This window comes from Mesocricetus auratus, unplaced genomic scaffold, assembly GCF_017639785.1.
Source record: "Mesocricetus auratus isolate SY011 unplaced genomic scaffold, BCM_Maur_2.0 Super-Scaffold_100008, whole genome shotgun sequence".
Classification (NCBI taxonomy): Eukaryota; Metazoa; Chordata; class Mammalia; order Rodentia; family Cricetidae; genus Mesocricetus; species Mesocricetus auratus.
In genome coordinates, this window is record NW_024429192.1 from 54,636,147 (window position 1) to 54,655,264 (window position 19,118).

Sequence of the window (19,118 nt, forward strand, 5' to 3'; positions counted from 1 at the left end):
TATGAACCTTCCAAATCATGAATATGGCATGTCTCCGTTTATTCAAGTCTTTAATATCCTCTCTCTTTCACTAACATTTGATAGCTTCAGGGTTGAGTTCTCAACATCTTTCATTTCATTTACTTTTTATGTGATTAAGACTGATATTTAAGTTCCCTTATCTATTTATTTGTTGCCGATACTTAAATACAGTTTTTGGGAGGCTGATTTTTATAGTTTAGGCATTATTAAATACACATTTACTTATATATATATACTTAAATTTAATTTAGAAACAAGGTTGCTTCACATGTGAATTCCAGGTCCCTCTCCGTTTCCCTCCCCTCCTCCTGTGCCCTCCCACCAACCTCCCCAATATCCCCTCATTTCCCCAGGGAGGGTGAGGCCCTCCATGGGGGTGTCCATGGTCTGTCATTTCATCCAGGGCAGGGCCTAGAGCTTCCTCCAAGAGTTCAGGGTGAGAGTGCATCTCTCATTGTTGGATGGGAGTCCAATGTCCATTTGTATACGTGGGATGAACACTGATCTATTACCCAAGGCTCAATAGATTACCTAGGCCTCCTCACTGCCACCTACATTCAAGAGGTCTTCATGTTTGCTTCTTTTCTCTGACTACTCATTTTAGAGCTCATTTCTATGAGTAACAAAACTATTCTCTGCTGTCACATCACAAAGGCCACAAATGTCTTTTACTTTTGTCACTGACATTTGATTCTGATATTCAGATTCTTCTATTTCTATTGCCTTTTGTGTCTCTGGGGAGTTTGTATTCATTCTTATGTCAAAGATGTTTTCTCTTAGTTATTTCTTAGACCTTTATCTTTCTATTTGAGACAAGCCTAACCAAAAAAAAAATAGCATACAGAAAGCACCTCCTTATGGTATTGCTCCAAATGATTCTTAATATCAGAGAAGCTGAATTTACCTAAGAAAGGCTCAAACCTAAGATTCCTTAAATCTCTGATATTATTTGGTTCTATGAATATTGTTATTCTATTGCCATAATCAAGAGATGAATGTCAGGCTTTGAGATATGAATCAGTTGGTAGAGTGCTTGCTTAGCATTCACAAAGCCCTGAGTTCAATCTCCAGCACTATATAATCCAGGAGTAGTGACTCATTCCTGGAATCCCAACATTCAATACTCTGGAGGTAGAAGTAGGAGGATCAGACATTCAAGGTCATCCTTGGATAACGAGGGAGGTGGGGACCAGGTAAGACCTAGTCTCACATAAAGACAAATTTCATAGGAATTTGTTTGGGAACCAAAGCTCACACTTTGGAGTTTGGTAATCGGGAGACCTCTGAGTATGAGTGAATTGGTGCGTTGCCTACAGGTTCATCATCTGTGCTTTCAAATTAAATGTCATCTAGAAGTACAAAGCCAGAGCAAGGGAAGTCAGTGACATAATACAGTCTAATGGCACTTGTGCCTCTACTAGTTGACTTGACCAGAAACTTTTGCCTATTTTAGATTTATTATTTAACCAAGGTAGGTCAGGTAAGGCAATATTTCCTAAAAGAATAACTACAGATTAATCATTAATGCTACAGGCAGAAGTAAAGCTGGACTACTCTTTGGGTAAAGGCTGGTGGGAGAGAGAACAGATGAAGAGTATAAGAGACGCTGAGAAAACCTGGTCAAAGTTCAAGTTAAAGTTTAGGGAAATTTTTTTAATGTGCACTGGTGTTTTGCCTGCATACATATCTGTTTGAGATGCTGGATGACATAGTTGTGGGTGCTGAGAATTGAACCCCTGTACTCTGGAAGAGCAGTCCGTGCTCTTAACCATTGAGTCAACTCTCCAGCAAAGTAAGATCTATCCCTGGTCCATGAGCTGACTTCCCTATGGTGGGATGCCTTGCTCAGCCCTGATGCAGGGGGAGAAGCTTGGTTCTGCCTCAACCGGGGTGCTTTGTTGACTCCCCATGGGAGGCCTTATCCTTTCTGAGGTGTGGTAGGGGGAGGTAGGAGTCAGGGGAAAGAGAGGGAAGGGAACTGCGGTTGGTATGTAAAATGAATAGAAAATTTTAAATAAATGAAAATAGAGTTTAGGTAAAAAAAGGTTTCATTTGTGGAAAAAATAATTCAAATGGGTAATGTAAGAATTTTTTCATGAAATAGTACCATAGACTCTTTTCTTTTTTTTAAAAATTCTGAGTGATCATAGAAGATAATGACTTTCTTTATAAAAAATTTTGTATGTGTATTTTACTTTACTCATATTTGCCCCCTCCCTACATGGTCTCCTACTTATCCTGCCACTCTTCGTTTTTGGCAGTCTCAAGTGAAATTACTCATGTTGGTATTGCCTGACTTGGTGGTTTATACATTCAATTCAATGCAGTCACCATGTATGTTCTAGCCTCTCTTCTCTTAAAGATTAAGTATAGTATTCTAGAGTCAGAATAAAATCCATCCACCAAAAGTTAAGAAAATTTAATGTTTGCAATAGTACCTAGAAAGTAACTGGTTCATAATTTTTGCACAAAATTAAATTTTATTTTTTAAAGAATTAATAGGTTAGCTGGGCAGTGGCGGCGCGCGCCTTTAATCCCAGAACTCGGGAGGCAGAGGCAGGCGGATCTCTGTGAGTTTGAGGCCAGGCTGGACCGACAGTCTCCAAAACAATACAGAGAAACCTTGTCTTGTAAAACCAAAAAAAAAAAAAAAAAAAAAGAATGAATAGGTTAATCTGAAAATGCAGTAAGTGGCTTTCGCAAAGGACATCAAGAACATGTTTTCAGGCATTTTCTTTTATTTTTGGTTGTGAGCCTAGCTTGTGACAGCTGGGCCATGTCTCTCCTGTCATTTTCCTTAGCCCTATTATTTTTACAGGATCTTCTGGCTGAATGTTGCAATATTGAAATCCACATTGGTTTCATTCTTATTCTCAAATTCAGTTTGGATATGGCTTCCGTCTTCAAAGCGTTTTGATGTCCTTGCCGTCCTACATTTCCATGCCCATAGCTTCCATACCTGCAGAGCCTGAAGGGCCACTGCTGATACCTATCTCTGCCTTTTCCTATCTTGCTGCATAGTGAAAATTCCAGATCCACCGCTTACTGGCCTTGTGATTTTTAGATAAGTTTGTCAATTTCTTGGAACAATAATTTCTGTATAATGAAGATAGCAATAAAATTCATACAGGTTGTATATGCACACTTAATATACATATAGCTCATATATGTATTAACGTTGCAAATAATAAGTGCCCAATAATGGTAGATATTATTAACCTGAAATCAGCCTTCTGTATTTAGAATGTTGTACTCTTCCCCCACCCCAGATCATTATCGATCAGATCCAGGACCTTATATGTGTAAGGCACAGTGATCTACCACTGAGGTAAATCACTAATCAAAATGTTGCATTCTTGTGTACTATCTGGTACTCATTAATTAAGATATTTCTCTTAAACAGATAACCCTAATAAATTCTCTAGCATTGTTCCTTTTCATCTTGTGACATGGGACATGTTGTTCTTCCCCATGCCATGCCTTTTACACAACATTCTTTTGAAATTGGCATGCCTGACCCTCTCATTTCCTATAGCTTCCCGCTCTGCCTGGAGGCAGGCAGCTACCAAAACTGACATTCAGAGGGTTAAACCTCGTTGCTGTAGCCATCCCTCCTCCTGCCAGTGCCCCTTTTCACTGTAGGCTGGCAGCTGTCCTAACTGCCTACTGAAGCCAAATGCTTGAGCAGAGAGAGAGTAAGGAGCCAGCCATGAATCCCTTCCAGAAAAACGAGTCCAAGGAAACTCTTTTTTCACCTGTCTCTACCGAAGAGGTGCTGCCTAGACCTCAAAGTCCTCCAAAGAAGCCTCCACCGCCGGTGAGTCCCCAAATTCAGTTTGTCTCTTGGCATTAGCAGTGTAGGCACTTTCTGAAGTTCCTCCTTGGCTATTGAAACTTTACACTGAACTGTATCAGAGTAGAAAAACTACTCTCTCGTGGAATTAGAATTCACCTGAAAATGAATTCTAGTTTCTTCTGTTTCTGGAAGGAAGCCATGGGATAGGTTCGCCAGAATTTTTACTTTGGGCCCCAGAGTTTTGCGGTATTTCACTGCATATTTCCTGGGGGAGAAAAAGCACTTTGAATGTCCAGGGAAATTTGGCAAGCGTTCCTGTCTGGAGAACTGTATGTGATTGTTCTTTTACCAATACGAAAACTCAGCCTTTAGCTCCCCTTGTGTGCAGAGCCTTCTTTTTTGGACACGAATAGAGGCTGTAGAATAGATTCACTCTCTGTTACGAAGTGTCCCTACTTTAAAGTGGGAGAGCCGAGAGAGGAACAAAGAATAATATCTTGCATTATGCGCGTTTTAAAGCACTTCCGAATTTATCACCTCAGTCAATTCTCATATTATAGTAAAACCCTCTCAGCAGAGACGCCACAGTAACAATAGCCAATGTTTGCTGAGTTCTTACTATCAAACATGAGCTCAGTAGGATTCTTATTTCTTTAGACTAACAGAATTGAAGCACAGAGACAGGCTATTGCTGTAGCTTAAGTAAGGTTTGAATGTTAATCCAATTAGTACAAAGCTAGTGTTAAATAAATTCTATGTTAGGTAGTTCTCAATCTGGTAGCTGGTAAAACAATATTTCAATTCATTGAATCTTTCAAGCAAGGTATTATCATGTAGTAGCATGTATGTAGAAATATGATTTATTCATATATACATGGGTAAAAGGCAGATTATGTTAATTTATTATATAGTTAATCAAATTATGTCTTGTTAAGGATGATTAAAAAGAGATACATACCTATGAAGTGAGAGATAATGTAATCGCATGCTAATGTTGAATGTCTCAAGAGACAAATTATTTATCATGCAGCTATTGTAATAGAAAGAGATTTGAAATAAAACTTAATACCCTTTATAGTCTGAATTACATAATGCATGCGATAGCATAGTTACTCTAATGTGCAGGCTGCAAATGAAAATCTTGGTGCTGGAGAGATGGCTCAGCAGTTAAAAGTATGTGGTGTTCTTCCAAAGTTTGACTCCTAGGTCCCATGTCAGACCTGAAACTCCAGCTCCAGGAGATCCAACACCTTTTTTCTGGCCTCTGCAGGCACCCACATACACATGGCATACACTCTCACATACACACATAAATACAAATAAAATTAAAAAGGAAATAGTATGGAGGCATACTAGTAGGGAGGGAGGGTGGATATTTAATTTCATAGGATTTGCAAATCCTCTTCCTAGAGTTAAGGTGATCAATCAGCTTACCTTTAGGAATATCTGGCTTCCATTTTGAGCTCTATGCCTGATTCCAGCAGCCTATTAAAAGGAAGCCTTCATAATGTTTGTTTTTTTAATTTTTTAAAATTTAATTTAAATTAGAAACAAGTTTGCTTCACATGTCAAACCCAGCTCCCTCTCCCTCCCCTCCTCCCCTCGCTCCCCTTCAACCCTCCCCCGCTCCCCTTCAACCCTCCCCCAACCCCTCCTCCAATCCCCACTCCACTCTCCAAGGAGGGTGAGGCCCTTCATAGGGGATCTGAAGAGTCTGTCATATGATCTGGGCAGGGCCTAGGCTCTCCCCCCATGTGTCCAGGCAGAGACAGCATCCCTCCACATGGAATGGGCTCCCAAAGTCCATCTGGATGACAGGGTTAAATGCTGATATACTGCCTGAGGCCCCAAAGGATGCTGAAGCCTCCTTACTGACACCCATGTTCAAGGGGTCTGGATCAGTCCCATGCTGGCCTCTTAGCTATCAGTCTGGGGTCTATGAGCTTCCCCTTTTTCAGGTCAGCTGTTTCTGTGGGTTTCATTTGCCAAGTCATAACCCCTTTGCTCATCATTCCTCCCTCTCTGCAGCTGGGTTCAAGGAGTTCAGTTCAGTGTTTAGCTGTGGGTGTCTGCCTCTGCTTCCTTCAGCCACTGGATAAAGGAAGCCTTCGTATTGTTAAGATTTCTCCCAGAATGGTAAACACGCCAAATCGGAGGAGTCAGTCTCTATAGCGGAGCCATGTGGGATAGTGAGATCTGGCTCTGATTGTGTGGGTATCTGGCACGCCAAAGACCATCTTTTCATTTTATTCTTAGCAGTATATTGTATTCTTACCATCCTCTCCCTAGAGAATGGTATACTGTAGGGAAATGATAAAGGAATATCTGACCAATTCCATGTTAAATAACAGACAAAGTAAGATTCCCACATTGACAATATAAGCATAGCTAGTATGATAATGTATGTTTTATGAAGAGACCATTGTTCCATGTTAACTGAAAACAATGATTTAAAAATGAGTTTATTCAGGCATGGTGGGGTTCACCTACAACCTGAGCTTTCTGGGAACCTGTAGCAGGAATATCACAATATGGAGGTCAGCCTGGGCAAAATGATGAGAACCTCTTTCATATACATATATTTAAAGATATGTTTTCAGTTGTAGTGTTACCATGAAGTTTAAGTGTGAAAACAGATCATTCCTCAACCTTTGCCTCTTTGTTGACTAGAAAATCTTTGGCTCCAGCTATCCACTCAGCATTGCCTTCATTGTGGTGAATGAATTCTGCGAACGTTTTTCCTATTATGGCATGAAAGGTAATTCTGTGTTCCAGAGTCTTCTCTGCCTTATGTTTACAGAAGCCTTGTCTCTTTACTTATACTTGTTTCCTTTCTCTATTCTTTCTGCCTTGGTATAAATTGATCCTTCTCTCTGTCCATGATAGTAAATACCTCATAAGATTTCTTTAATAATTCATGGCAGTTAAGGTAAAAAAAAAAAAAGGCCTGCAGAACTAACACACAGCCAATGAAAACACATGTGGAAAAGCTCTCATCATGTAAGTTCCACTGAACTCTGTTATTTCTGGGAAGGAGAGGGGGAAGGGGTATGGGAAGTACCATGTTAACTTCTCGCAATCTAAATGATGCTATGGGTGCACAGAGATTGAAGGCATGAGTATTGTATTTGTGTATCCAGCATGCCTCATTTACTTCATAGTTCCCATGGGCCTTGCTTCTACTGCCCGGCAGTCATCACTCAGTTATTTCACTAGTAGGAGTGCTGAATGCCAGAATCACCTGTAGAGCCCTGAAATCAAATATATTTCCCTGTAAATCATTTTATTGCATCTATCTTATTTTGTCTCCCATTTGTTTTCTTCTGTTTCATCACAGCTGTGCTGACCTTGTATTTCCTGTATTTCCTGCACTGGAATGAAGATACCTCCACATCTGTATACCATGCCTTCAGCAGCCTCTGCTATTTCACCCCCATCTTGGGAGCAGCAATTGCTGACTCGTGGCTGGGAAAATTCAAGTAAGAACAATGGCAGTTTACGGCCTCAGGAGCCTCACAGGTTCATTGCCCAGAAAGTTACCTACAACTCCTAATTTTTTATCTTCTAGCAAAAACAAAAAACAAACAAACAAAAATCCAAATCAAAACAAAACCAACAACAAAGATAAAAAACAAAACAAAACAGAAAAACTCATGGTTATGACAAGTATCTCTCCAAGAGGGAAAAAAAAGCTCAAAATCTGTTCTTTCCATGCTCATCCCCCAATATTTTCACATCCTTTTAGTCAAGAGTTCCTTCTTAAAATCTAATTTTAGTCTTCTACTCTGTAGCTTGTGGCCGAATCTTTTTTATCTCAGTGAGAGTAAAGACTGATACAGACTGTCAAATTCATATTGGTAAAGGCTTACTATGATTGTTCTAATATTTTATGTCTTCCTCAGACTCCTTCACCTTACCTCCTTCAGCATTTTATTGCTCTTTCTTTCTTTTCAAAGGCTTTAAAATGTCTCTGTTTACCTTCATCACCTCTTTCTATAGTTTCCTTCTTTAGACTCTGTAAAGATTTCCACAAGTTAAAGTAATAGTCCAATTAGTTCACCTCTTCTGTTCCTAAAAATAGAAGCGACAGATTTGGTATAATGGTATAGTTGTCCTCTATAACATCTTGGTATTCACTATCTAGTAATATAATATTCTGTAAGTTTACCATTCATGGATTTGTCTGAGTTAGCATTTCTCAAAATACAATCTTTTAAAAACTTGAATTATGTTAGAAAATAAAGCTTCTAAGCACTTGTTTAGAAAAATCCTATGTTGTTTTGGAAACATTAGAACATGTTTCTTTACTGTATAATTTCTTTTAGTCTCCAATAAGTTAATACACACTGTAAAATCTCCTAGTGAAAGTTAAGTATGTGTTGTTTCCTAAAGTAGGTTGACAATGTGGTATTATATTTGTAGACCTAGTGTTTGAAAGAACTTGCCTTTGCTTCACTTCTGTTGCTATGACTAATACCCTAACAAAAAAAAGCAATACAGAGAGTAAGAGGTTTGTTTGACTTACAATTCTAAGTTATTGTCATCATTTTGACAAAGTCAAGGCAGCAATCCAAGTATCTAATCATATCACTCATGCCCCAGTCAGGAGCAGTGAGAGAGTAAATTCAACCCTGCTTATTTTCTTTCAGTTAGCTTTTTCCACTAATATGTTCAGGACCCCCTGCCTAAGGAATGGCACTACCCACAGTGGGTTGTGTCTTTCTACATTAATTAACAATCAAAACAACCTCCCTCCCATAGACAATGTCTAATGCCAAAATAGATCTAGATAATTCCTCATTAAGATTCTCTTCTGGGGAATTCTAGTTTTGTCAAGTTGACGATTAAAACTAACCACATAGAACTTTAACTGTAAACACTGATCTCAGTCTTAATTTGCTATGTTTATGTACACATACACACAGATTCATGAATAAATTTGTGAATAAATAAATGCAGTCACTCAAGAGAGGCATGGTGGGTAAGTGGCTGCATTTGTTACTTATGTAGTAATAGTCATTGAATTCATTCAGCTATGGATTGACATTACACAACACAAAGAATAAAAAAATACAAGCTATGGGTTTTTCATTCGGTTATAGAATAAAGGCTGATACTGCAGTTGCATTTTTAAAATAACTTCCTTTGAGATTGAAGAAGTACAACTTCAGGATTTGTTGAACAATAGCTTCCTGAATATTTTGGAGGAAATTTAATATTCTCTGCTTGTACTCTTAACTCAACATTGATCGAATTCTTTTTTTCTAGTTAAACCTACTTTCTTTTTATAAATTAATTTTTATTTAAATTAAAATGATTTTATTTTACATACCAATCCCAGTTCCCTCTCCTTCCCATCCCCCCATTTCCTCCACCATCTCCCCATCCCACCCCTCCATCCACTCCTCAGGGAGGGGATCATCAAAGTCTGTCACATCATTTGGGGCCCGACCTAGGACACCGCCACACACTGTCCTTTATAGTGGCTTCCTTATGTTCACACATTGAATTCACTGTGTGATTCTTCAGATTCTAATGTACAGTATCACTTACACTCACCTTCTTCAATATTAACTCCAGCTGCTCTCAGTTGTCACCATTTTGTTTTTATTTTCTTTGTCTCTAAACTGGAAAATGGAAGGGGATACCTAAAGTGTTTCATTGCTATGTTTCTATAATTGAGTTTATACACTATTGTCTAAAACATAATTGAGACTGAGAACAGGTATGGATAGTAATAAAGGTGATTTTTATTTACTTTGGGACTTGTCCTTTTTAAACAACACATGTTGAGGAATGCCTTGATTCTCTTTTAGAAATAAGGTGACTTAAAACTTGAATAATTTGTCCTCCTGTAGACATATGTATGTGTGTGTAGACAAACATGTGAGAGCCCTTACCCACAAATAGAATGATGACAATCTGGTGGGTATTGCTCTTCTTTCACTTTTTAAAGCCTGAAGTGGCAGCCTTGCCTCAGTGAAGGAAAAAGGAATATGTTGAAGCTTGTCTCTTTCTTTGTCTATCTCTCTGTTTCTGTTTCGTGCTTCTGTCAACTTTCCTGTCTTCCTCCTTTTCCTCCTGCTCTTCCACCTGTCTTTTCCCCCCACCCTTCTCTCTCTCTCTCTCTCTCTCTCTCTCTCTCTCTCTCTCTCTCTCTCTCTCTCTCTCTCTCTCTCTCTCTCTCTCTCACTCTCTCCAACTCTCCTGTACTTTTTTTCCAATTTGAGGTAGAAGAGTAGAAGACTTATGTCAGGAAGAAATTCAAGGAATGATTTTATGAATTCAGTTAACAACTACCAGAAGCCTTTCTCTGCTTACTAGCCTGGAATCCAAGCTACACAACAGGAAATGAGCACCCAGAATCCCAATCTATTGTATAAGGAAATCTTGAAGATTTAATTAAGGTACTTTTATGGTATGTGTCTATGTGTTGTGTAAGAGAATGGCACATGTGTTTGCTTACAGAGGCAGGGGGTCAGGCATTAGATTCCCTGGAGCTGGAGTTACAGATGGCAATGAACCACTAAATATGATGGAATCCAGTCTCTGGAAGCATTAAGAGCTCTTAACCATGGAGCCATCTCTACATCCCTATTCCATTTGTTTCTCTCTAATGATTTAGCAACCATTCTCTCCTCAAGGTCCATGATAACTAGTATTTTTTTCAGTTTCTTTTTATTCCCTTTCTTTCTAATTGTTCGTTTTTAAATAAAGATCCCCACAATCAAAGAAGATTAGGCATTTAGAATGAGGAGTTCCCAAGCTGAGATTTCTGGTACTTCTAGAGACTTTCTGGTTCCTTCACTCCATTCTTTATATTCAAAACCAGCATAAAGCACTCTCAAAATGATAAAGACAAATATGTAATTCTGAAGGTTTATTATAGAATTAATATTCCACCTATATGGTAATATGCATAATATGCATTTCACTTATGGTAATATATACAAAGAGTACAATAGATATTGTGCCATGCCAATGTGTAGAGCTGTTCATATGTTCTTATTGGAATTCCTTAACCTGCTATTTATTTGCTATTCAAGTTCACTGGAAAAAATAACTCAGCAGGTAGGGTATTTTCCCCCCTAAATTTCTTGGGTTTTATCACCAAACAGCTTAAGTCCTTTGTGCTTCCCTATTTTTGGCAAATTATCCATGTGGAAACTGTCCTGGGGTTTACAATTAGCCAGAGTGTTTAAATCACCCAGATTGGACCTAAAAATCCCTTCACCTTTCTGTACATCTCAGTGCTTGTTTAGAGAAAGTCCTTTGTTTTAGCGTTCCTGTGTACTTCACATTCATGTTTCACTCCTGTTGCCTCCCAGAGCTAAGACATTGCTTTAGAAGAACAGCAGGTAGAGGCATCCTGTTCTCCTGATTTCACTAATTGAAAACATCCCGGTGCTTGCTACAAGCCAATCTAGTTCTTCTTGCATCTGTATAAAAGTAGGGTTGCCCTGAGAGTGCAGGGCAGAATGTAGATCTGGGAAGAGAACTCAAAGACATGTCTGCAACCTCCAAGTAAATACTCCATGGTGAAGAATCACACTCTTTTCCCTCCTCTGTTCACTCCATTCACCATTGTTTCTCCCAGTTCAGTCTTTCCTCCTCCGCTCCCTTCTCCTCGTCCTCTGTTTACTAAGAACAGTGTGATCCCTGACGCTGTACTAGTCATGTCTCTGAACAACCCATCACTGATGTGACTTTCTTCACAGGACAATCATCTATCTCTCCCTGGTGTATGTTCTTGGCCATGTATTCAAGTCTTTGGGTGCCATACCAATACTGGGAGGAAAAATGCTACATACGTGAGTAAAATCATGGGACCGGTGCTTTTCTGACATCAGACAGGTGCATGTCTCAGAGAGTCACTGCAGATGGCTTTTTATTTTATATCAGAGACTCACCTTTTTTCTAGTGTATAATTTTATTGCCAACCTTATTAAAATATAAGATTTTATGAGCAATCAAACTCTTTCCTATATTATCAGGTCTCATTTTTTTTTTTACTAAGTAAGCATTTGAAGACACTTAGAATGCCTAGTTGGTATCCTTCTCATAAAAACTCATTTTCTTGAAAATAAGAAAACCTTTTATACCTTCTGTTTTTCTTAATTTACTTATCTAACTATGTATCTTTACACCATTACAAATTTTAAAAGTATTTACTTATGTTATAATAAAAGTAATATTTAAACTTGAGGCATTTCTATTTATGTGTAGTCCTGTATAGTCCCATTTTACAGTCCCACTTTATTTCAAGTGTTGGTGTTTATAGAGCAGAGGTATTTGATAGATTTTAATATATATAATCAATTTAACATACTCACATATGTACATTCTGAATTGAAATTTTTATTTTATTTGAAAAGCAATACTCATTAAATACCTTCTTATTCCTGCTCCATAAAACTTGTTGATGCCATTCCTGATTATTATGATAAATTTTAATATTTTACTCTGTAGTTAGTAAAGGTATGTAAGGTTAGAGTCCTTAAGATCTTTCAATTGAATTGCTAACATGGTATTAAAAATTAGTGTGCTCACTTCCGTGTGTCCTCTTCCACTTGATGCATACAAAGGATAAGTGGAACTACCAGGCATAGGATGTTTTCAGGCAACACAGTTTCTAGCAGAGGCTCAAATGTGAAGATGATAAGTTCTCATGAGTGGTACTTGGACTGAAGGCAAGTAGAAAATACACACAAGGTAGATGGGCAAAGAAGATATTATCTTTAAATATCTTTTTTTCTCGTATGTATCTTTACAGTCCATTTCTACAGTTGGTTTGGTATCAACATGGTTATAGCATCCTTTCCTCTCGATTTCAGAATCTTATCATTGGTTGGCCTGAGTCTAATAGCTCTGGGGACAGGAGGTATCAAACCCTGTGTGGCAGCTTTTGGTGGAGACCAGTTTGAAGAAAAACATGTAAGAGCCTTCTTATTTTTGTATTTCAATCGTGTATAGCCAGCATCAAAATGGAGAACCTGTCAGGTAGCTATCTGCTAAGACTGAAGTAATTCCACTGATCTAGTCCTGTCTGGGGAGTTGAATGCTGCACTGGACGTTGGCCATCATCAGAGAGAAAACTAAAGCTCGGTTAAAGGAAAGTAAGGGTGGGAGGTGGACATGTATATGATGAAAGACTGAAGAAAATGAGGATGTACAGACTGAATAAGCTGAACAGCAAGGGAGCTTGGATGTGGCTCAGTTGATAGAGTACTTGAGTAGCATCCACAGAACCCTGCGTTCAGTCCCCAGCAAAGTATAGACTGAGTATAGTGGCTCATACCTATAATCCCAGCATTGGGGAGTGAGAGGCAGAATGATCAGAAGTTCAAGGCCATCCTCAGCTACATATCTATTTCAAGGTCAGCCCAGGATGCACAACATCATGACTCAAAACAAAATACAAACAAACAAACAAAACCCAAGGAGAAAATTACAGATAACTGCTCATAAATATTGGGGGATGACCATGTTTAAATCTGGGCCCAAGTAGTGAAAGCTGTAGGAAATCAGGTGCTTGCTTCACTGAAGGAAAAACTTCACATAGGATTTGGAATGCACTGACCTTACTTTCACTTGAGTTATCTAACAATTGATGTGGCCAGTACTTTAGGAATGGAAGGTACAATACAGAGATGATTTTGTAAAGGGAGATTTATCAGTTGGAATGAAACAGAATGCCCATTTATAGATGGACTTTCCTGGCTGATCTTTCCCTTTCTTCTTAGCACTTGGACTAGCCGACATTTCTGGATTCCTCACTTTTGAGAAATGCAGAAAAAATATAGTCTTCTTTGTGAATCTATTTCTTCTCACATAGCTGTTTATCCTGCTTCTGTTTTTTTCTCTTCCTCTTTCCCCCCTAATTTTTATGTGCCTTCCTCCTTTTTTCCTCTATTCTCTCTATGCTACAATGGTTGTTGTCTCTTTCTGTCCCTGTCTTGTCTTTCTGTGTCTCATCTTCCTATGCTTCTCTTGCCATTCAGACCACTTGGGTTATTTAGCACACTTTGTTCTATGGATTCTAATTATTTGCTAACGTGAAAATTACAAACCTTTGCAGATCAGCTTCTGTGTACAATGAACTGTATAAGTTAGAAGAGCAAGTATATGTAAATGGGAATGAGAAGAGGAAACAAGACATGTCACAAACTAAGCATGAGGGATGACTTATTCTTATAGTGTCTCAGGAAGAGCTGAAATGCCATAATTAAGTACACCCTGAAATGGTGGTGAATCAACCATTTAGAAACTTACTTGGAAGTTGCTGCATTTAGCTATCCAACGGTGTATTTAAATTAATAGAGCAAATTTACCCCCCAGGCTTCTGCAAACTGCTTCTAGGCCAGCAGATGCCCCGTTACACTCTCTGGATGCACTACCCTCCTAGATCAACAGCTTACTACACTGTCCTACCATATATTTCACAAAATATATTCATCAACTCAAGGAGTCATTTGCCTAATTAATACAGTTAATAAACATTTATTGGGTGTCTAATATAGGTTAGTGTTTGTTCTAGGTACTAGGCATTACTGAGGGAACTGACAACATACTGAATATAACATATTTAATGCAAATAAATTAATAGTATAATAAACATGTATTGGACACAAGAATGGTATTGAGGACAGGTAGATCACTTTTACCCAGGTCTTCAGGGGCTTGTTTAGAAAGTGAGTAAAAGCTTGTCCAGGGCCTAATGAGATGTTCACATACTATGGAAGCACTGTTTGAACCTGTTGCTTTGTATGTAGCTTCATCTGAATTTGAACATGGAGTGGGGTGGAACTAAGAGACACGTTTCTCTGATGATCTGTCTCATTCCAGGCAGAGGCACGGACTAGATACTTCTCAGTCTTCTACCTCTCCATCAATGCAGGGAGCTTGATTTCTACGTTCATCACACCCATGCTGAGAGGTTAGGATTCCTTCAATGGGGCTGTGTGTGTAGGGCTTTACTCTGGCCAAACAAAAAGCTGTTGACAGCTGCAGGTGGTCCAGTTTCTCCTTTCATATGGGCTCATAAATCTGTGAGATGTTATTTGAGTTTTTATTTGTCTGGCTTAAAATAAGGGCTATGGGTTAGATATTGGGAAGAAAAGAGGATGGCTATGTCTGCACCAAGAATCTGATTTATAATTCATAATTGCTTTTCCCTTCTGTTTCCTTCAGGAGATGTGAAGTGTTTTGGGGAAGACTGCTATGCACTTGCTTTTGGAGTTCCAGGATTGCTCATGGTAGTAGCTCTTGGTGAGTATATTGGGAAAAGGAAACTAACAGTTGTAGATTCCTGCTACATGTAAGGCATCATGTAGGTATTTTACATAAACCATTTCATTGAACTCTTACAATAACCCTATTAGGCAGTGTCATTGTAGTGATTTCATTTTATTTTGAAGATAAATTATGAATGGTATAAGAAATTATTTATTTTTATTATCTGTTTGTGTACCACATATGTGCTTAGCGCCCTTGGAGGCCAGGAGAGGGCATCAGATCCTCTGGAACTGGATTTACAGACAATTGTACTGTAACCATGTTAGTACTAGGAATCTAATCCAGGTCCTCCAAAAAATCAACAAGTACTCTTAACTTCTGAGCCATCTCTGCAGTCCCAGAAATCATTTTTAAGTGCTACAGCCACATAGTTAATAAATTTCAAAGGAGCTTTTTAGAACCCCATCTTTGGTGTTCATAGATCAGGATTTTTAGTACCTAAATTTTTTAAATATCTCAGGTGATTTTTTTTCACCTGCCTCTGCCTCTGGATTGCTGGGATTAAAGGTGTGTGCCACCCAAGCTCTCAGGAGATTCTTGGGTATAGTCAGGATTAAAGACCATTGATTATTGTTGAAATATGCAAGGAAGGAAAGAAGATAATTCAACCTCTATCTTAAACTAGTTTATGTTATCTGACACTTATTTTTTCTGGTAAGTTGATGCCACTTTTGATTACCTGGGCATTTTAAAGTAGCTTTCAGTTTTAGCTATTTTTGCTCTGCTCTGCAAAGGTCCCAAGGAATTTTCCCTTGAACAAAGGGAATTGAAGAGGAGTTGGCTAAGTATTTAGGAAATAATGCAACTTAGATCAAGTGGCATTCTTTTTAGCACTGAGAACTTTGTCCTGGAAAAGACCGGGGATGTGTGGGCCTGTTAGCTTAGGCAAGTTCCCCCAGGGAAGGCTTGTGTGTGATTGTTTCTAGTCACTGACCTGGAAACCTGTTCACACTCTGAACCTCTGAGTGACACCCCTCTGGAACATATCCAGTCAAAACACATAAAGAGCTCAACAGAGGCAAGGGAGCCCAGAGATTCAATGTTTGGTCTGATTCTTTTCTACCAGAAAGGCAGAAAGTAATACAGTTCCCAATTCCAAAGAAATTTATTCTGGGAGAGCCATGGTCAAATACTCTTTCCTTCCTTATCCCTTTAATGTCAAAGATTTTCCCCAAGGACTTTCATACTTTTCTATTTATTAACATCATGGCAGCTTCTCTATATCACTGCCCAGTAATAATATTTAGACATTAAGGCAATTATGGAGCTCAAAAAATTTTGGGATTAGAATGTTTTATCTTAAGTAGGGGGTATCTATCATTGCTATTCAGTAGAATGTTTTACCGTAAGTAAGCAATATCTATCATTGCTAGTCAGCTGCTTCATTATATAGTGCAAATAATATTTACTATGTGACAGATTTTGTGCTAGGTATTGAAACCATATTGGTGATTTAGACAGTTATAAAGTTCATATTCTCAAAGAATTTATGTAGTACAGGAAGAATAAGCCAGAAAAATAAACAGGGGTTTACTGTATGGTACTGCCAATGTCATGACAAGGGAAATATAGACAAAGCTATGGGACTCATAGAAGGGCTCCCTAATGAAGACTCTGGAGGTTTTAAGGGTTTGCCTATAGTGAATACTTCTAAGATATGCCCTTAAGGATGAATAATAGTTAATCAAAGAAGTGACCATACGGAAAGACAGTATGGTTGATGAGTTGTTCAAGGATCTTGGATGGTTCAAGTTATCTAGAGCACAAAAGAGAGAGACAAAGAAGAAACATTGTCAGAAACAAAATAATGAAGGATAATTTAGGCCGTGAAATAATTAAGACTCCACTGTGAAGATAGTGGAGAATAAGCAAAAAAGGTTTGGGACAGAGAAATGATTGTTAGATTTTTAAAAAAAATTTTCATAGTGTGTTATTTTTCAAAGGTCTCTTAACAATTGACCACTCTCTTCTCTTGGCTACGCTGAAGTTAGGGAACAAAGTCAGTTCTCTGTGGTATTTGATGCTGACACACTGAGTATACTAAATGAGAGTCCAAGAACATTGTCTGTGTATCACCTGTAGTTGTGTTTGCAATGGGAAGCAAGATGTACAGGAAACCACCTCCTGAAGGGAACATCGTGGCTCAAGTGATCAAATGCATATGGGTACGTTCATGAATTACCTGCCTGCCTGCCTTGAGGTGTGGTTCTCCACATATGGACATATGTTTTTCTCAACCATCTTCCTTCTATGTGCCTACCTTTTAAAAATCTGAGTTTAATTCATTCTCCTTGTCTCTACTTGACCATCAAGTTTCAGAAGCAGTCACTTTTTTGATAAGCAAAAAATTCTCAGTACAGTTGTATATGATGTTATAAGGAAAGATAAAAAAATAAATATCTCAGATATTGGGATTCAATGTTTGACGAAATTCAAAGCACTTGTTTGAGGGAAGGGATAATGGACTGGAGAACTAAGGGGATGCTTTCTTTTTGTCTATCTCTGATTGTATTCTCCACCCTAGTTTGCTATCTGCAACCGCTACAGGAACCGTTCTGGGGACATTCCAAAGCGACAGCACTGGCTAGACTGGGCAGCAGAAAAATACCCAGTAAGTAGAAACTGTAGGAATACCTCATAATTCTATGAGATCTTTCAAATCTGTTTCTTCTAGCACATTTGACCTCTTCTTTTACTGTTTTGGACCATTTCTACTCTAAGCAAGAAAAACACATTTGGAACCTCTGGCAACTCTCCCTGCTCTTTCTTCCTCCCTGCAGAAGCATCTCATTATGGATGTGAAGGCCCTGACCAGGGTACTGTTCCTTTACATCCCACTGCCCATGTTCTGGGCTCTTTTGGACCAACAGGTAATAATGTTTATTTTGAAAGATATGTCTTTTTCCCTCCTCTTTCTTATCACAGGAAAAGGATGTCTCACAACAAAATCTGTTTTCCCTAGGGCTCACGATGGACACTGCAAGCTAACAAAATGAATGGTGATTTGGTGAGTTGGCAAAACTTCCAAAGAAGTCTGTTAAGCTCTTAGTCATACATAATTTGTAATTAATTTAATTTATACATACACAATTTTATTTCTGCATATTTAATTAATTTAGTCATGATTTTTCTTTTTAAAAACCTGACTCAATGTCATTAGAGATGTATGTACATTAAGCCCAAAAAACACTGAGTACATAAAGATAATCAAAGTTAGACTAGAAATAAGACTTATAATCTTAGAATCTTTAGAAATCAGGAGGGAAAGAGTAGGACATGCCCAGATTACCCCCCATGACATGCTAAAAAGATAACAGAGAAGTCATGCAGGCCTGGTTGATGATTTGCTTACATTTAAGCCTGTCTTACACATACCAAGTGAAAGCTTAAGGGGTGCTTCTACACAACTTGCCCCATTCTTTAGGCAAGATCAAGAAAGGAACCCACAGGACCTGAGGGAAAATTAATAAAATGTCTGACTTGTGGCTATGGATAGAGTAAGAAAATTATAAACATTATTAGCTCTCTTGTTTTTCAATGTCCATTCTTTGGTTCACTCTGTCTTTTGTGGTTCACCCTCTATTCTTAGTCATTCCATCCCTATATTATTATATTGGTAATTTTGAAGAAGATAGGTGGAGTGATATCAGGAGCCTCCAAAATATAATCTTGCCTTTGCTTTCCTCTAGTTGTCCAGGAGTTACAATGGCAATTACTGATTCCCACACCTGTCCTTCTGTTATTACTGCCTCTAACTATGTTGATGAGATTGGGTGAAACATCCCAACTCTTACCACTCTCAGGAAAAGTGTAGTTCATCTTGAACATCCCCAATCCCCAAATCTGTAATCCTGACTTCTCCAAAACACAAAACTACTCTTGAGCATTAGCATGATATCACAAGTAAAATTTCCCACACCATAAAACTATCACGGAAAAAAACTGTTGCCAATTATTGAGTAAATTGCCTTCAGGTTAGTGTATGAGCCATATATAAAACATAAAT

The 19,118-nt window shown here is 38.4% G+C and overlaps 1 protein-coding gene across 3 annotated transcripts in view; it reads left to right on the top strand.

Annotated features, from left to right (window-relative positions):
• The first annotated feature begins 2,697 nt into the window (after nucleotides 1-2,697).
• Nucleotides 2,698-19,118, top strand: part of Slc15a2 (solute carrier family 15 member 2) — a 30,248-nt gene continuing 13,827 nt past the window's right edge. The window contains exons 1-11 of one of the 3 annotated variants that reach the window (XR_005878933.1): nucleotides 2,698-3,838; nucleotides 6,488-6,575; nucleotides 7,155-7,296; nucleotides 11,536-11,628; nucleotides 12,652-12,751; nucleotides 14,663-14,753; nucleotides 15,008-15,085; nucleotides 17,195-17,277; nucleotides 17,637-17,723; nucleotides 17,834-17,982; nucleotides 18,075-18,119. Coding sequence is in view for 2 of the 3 variants with exons in the window: in XM_021228006.2 (XP_021083665.1) it covers nucleotides 3,698-3,838; nucleotides 6,488-6,575; nucleotides 7,155-7,296; nucleotides 11,536-11,628; nucleotides 12,652-12,751; nucleotides 14,663-14,753; nucleotides 15,008-15,085; nucleotides 17,195-17,277; nucleotides 17,637-17,723; nucleotides 17,893-17,982; nucleotides 18,075-18,119 (1,038 nt within the window). In the remaining variant the exon portion in view is untranslated. The remainder of the gene's footprint in view (nucleotides 3,839-6,487; nucleotides 6,576-7,154; nucleotides 7,297-11,535; nucleotides 11,629-12,651; nucleotides 12,752-14,662; nucleotides 14,754-15,007; nucleotides 15,086-17,194; nucleotides 17,278-17,636; nucleotides 17,724-17,833; nucleotides 17,983-18,074; nucleotides 18,120-19,118) is intronic. The other 2 variants (XM_021228006.2, XM_005071520.4) reach the window with 2 other exon arrangements.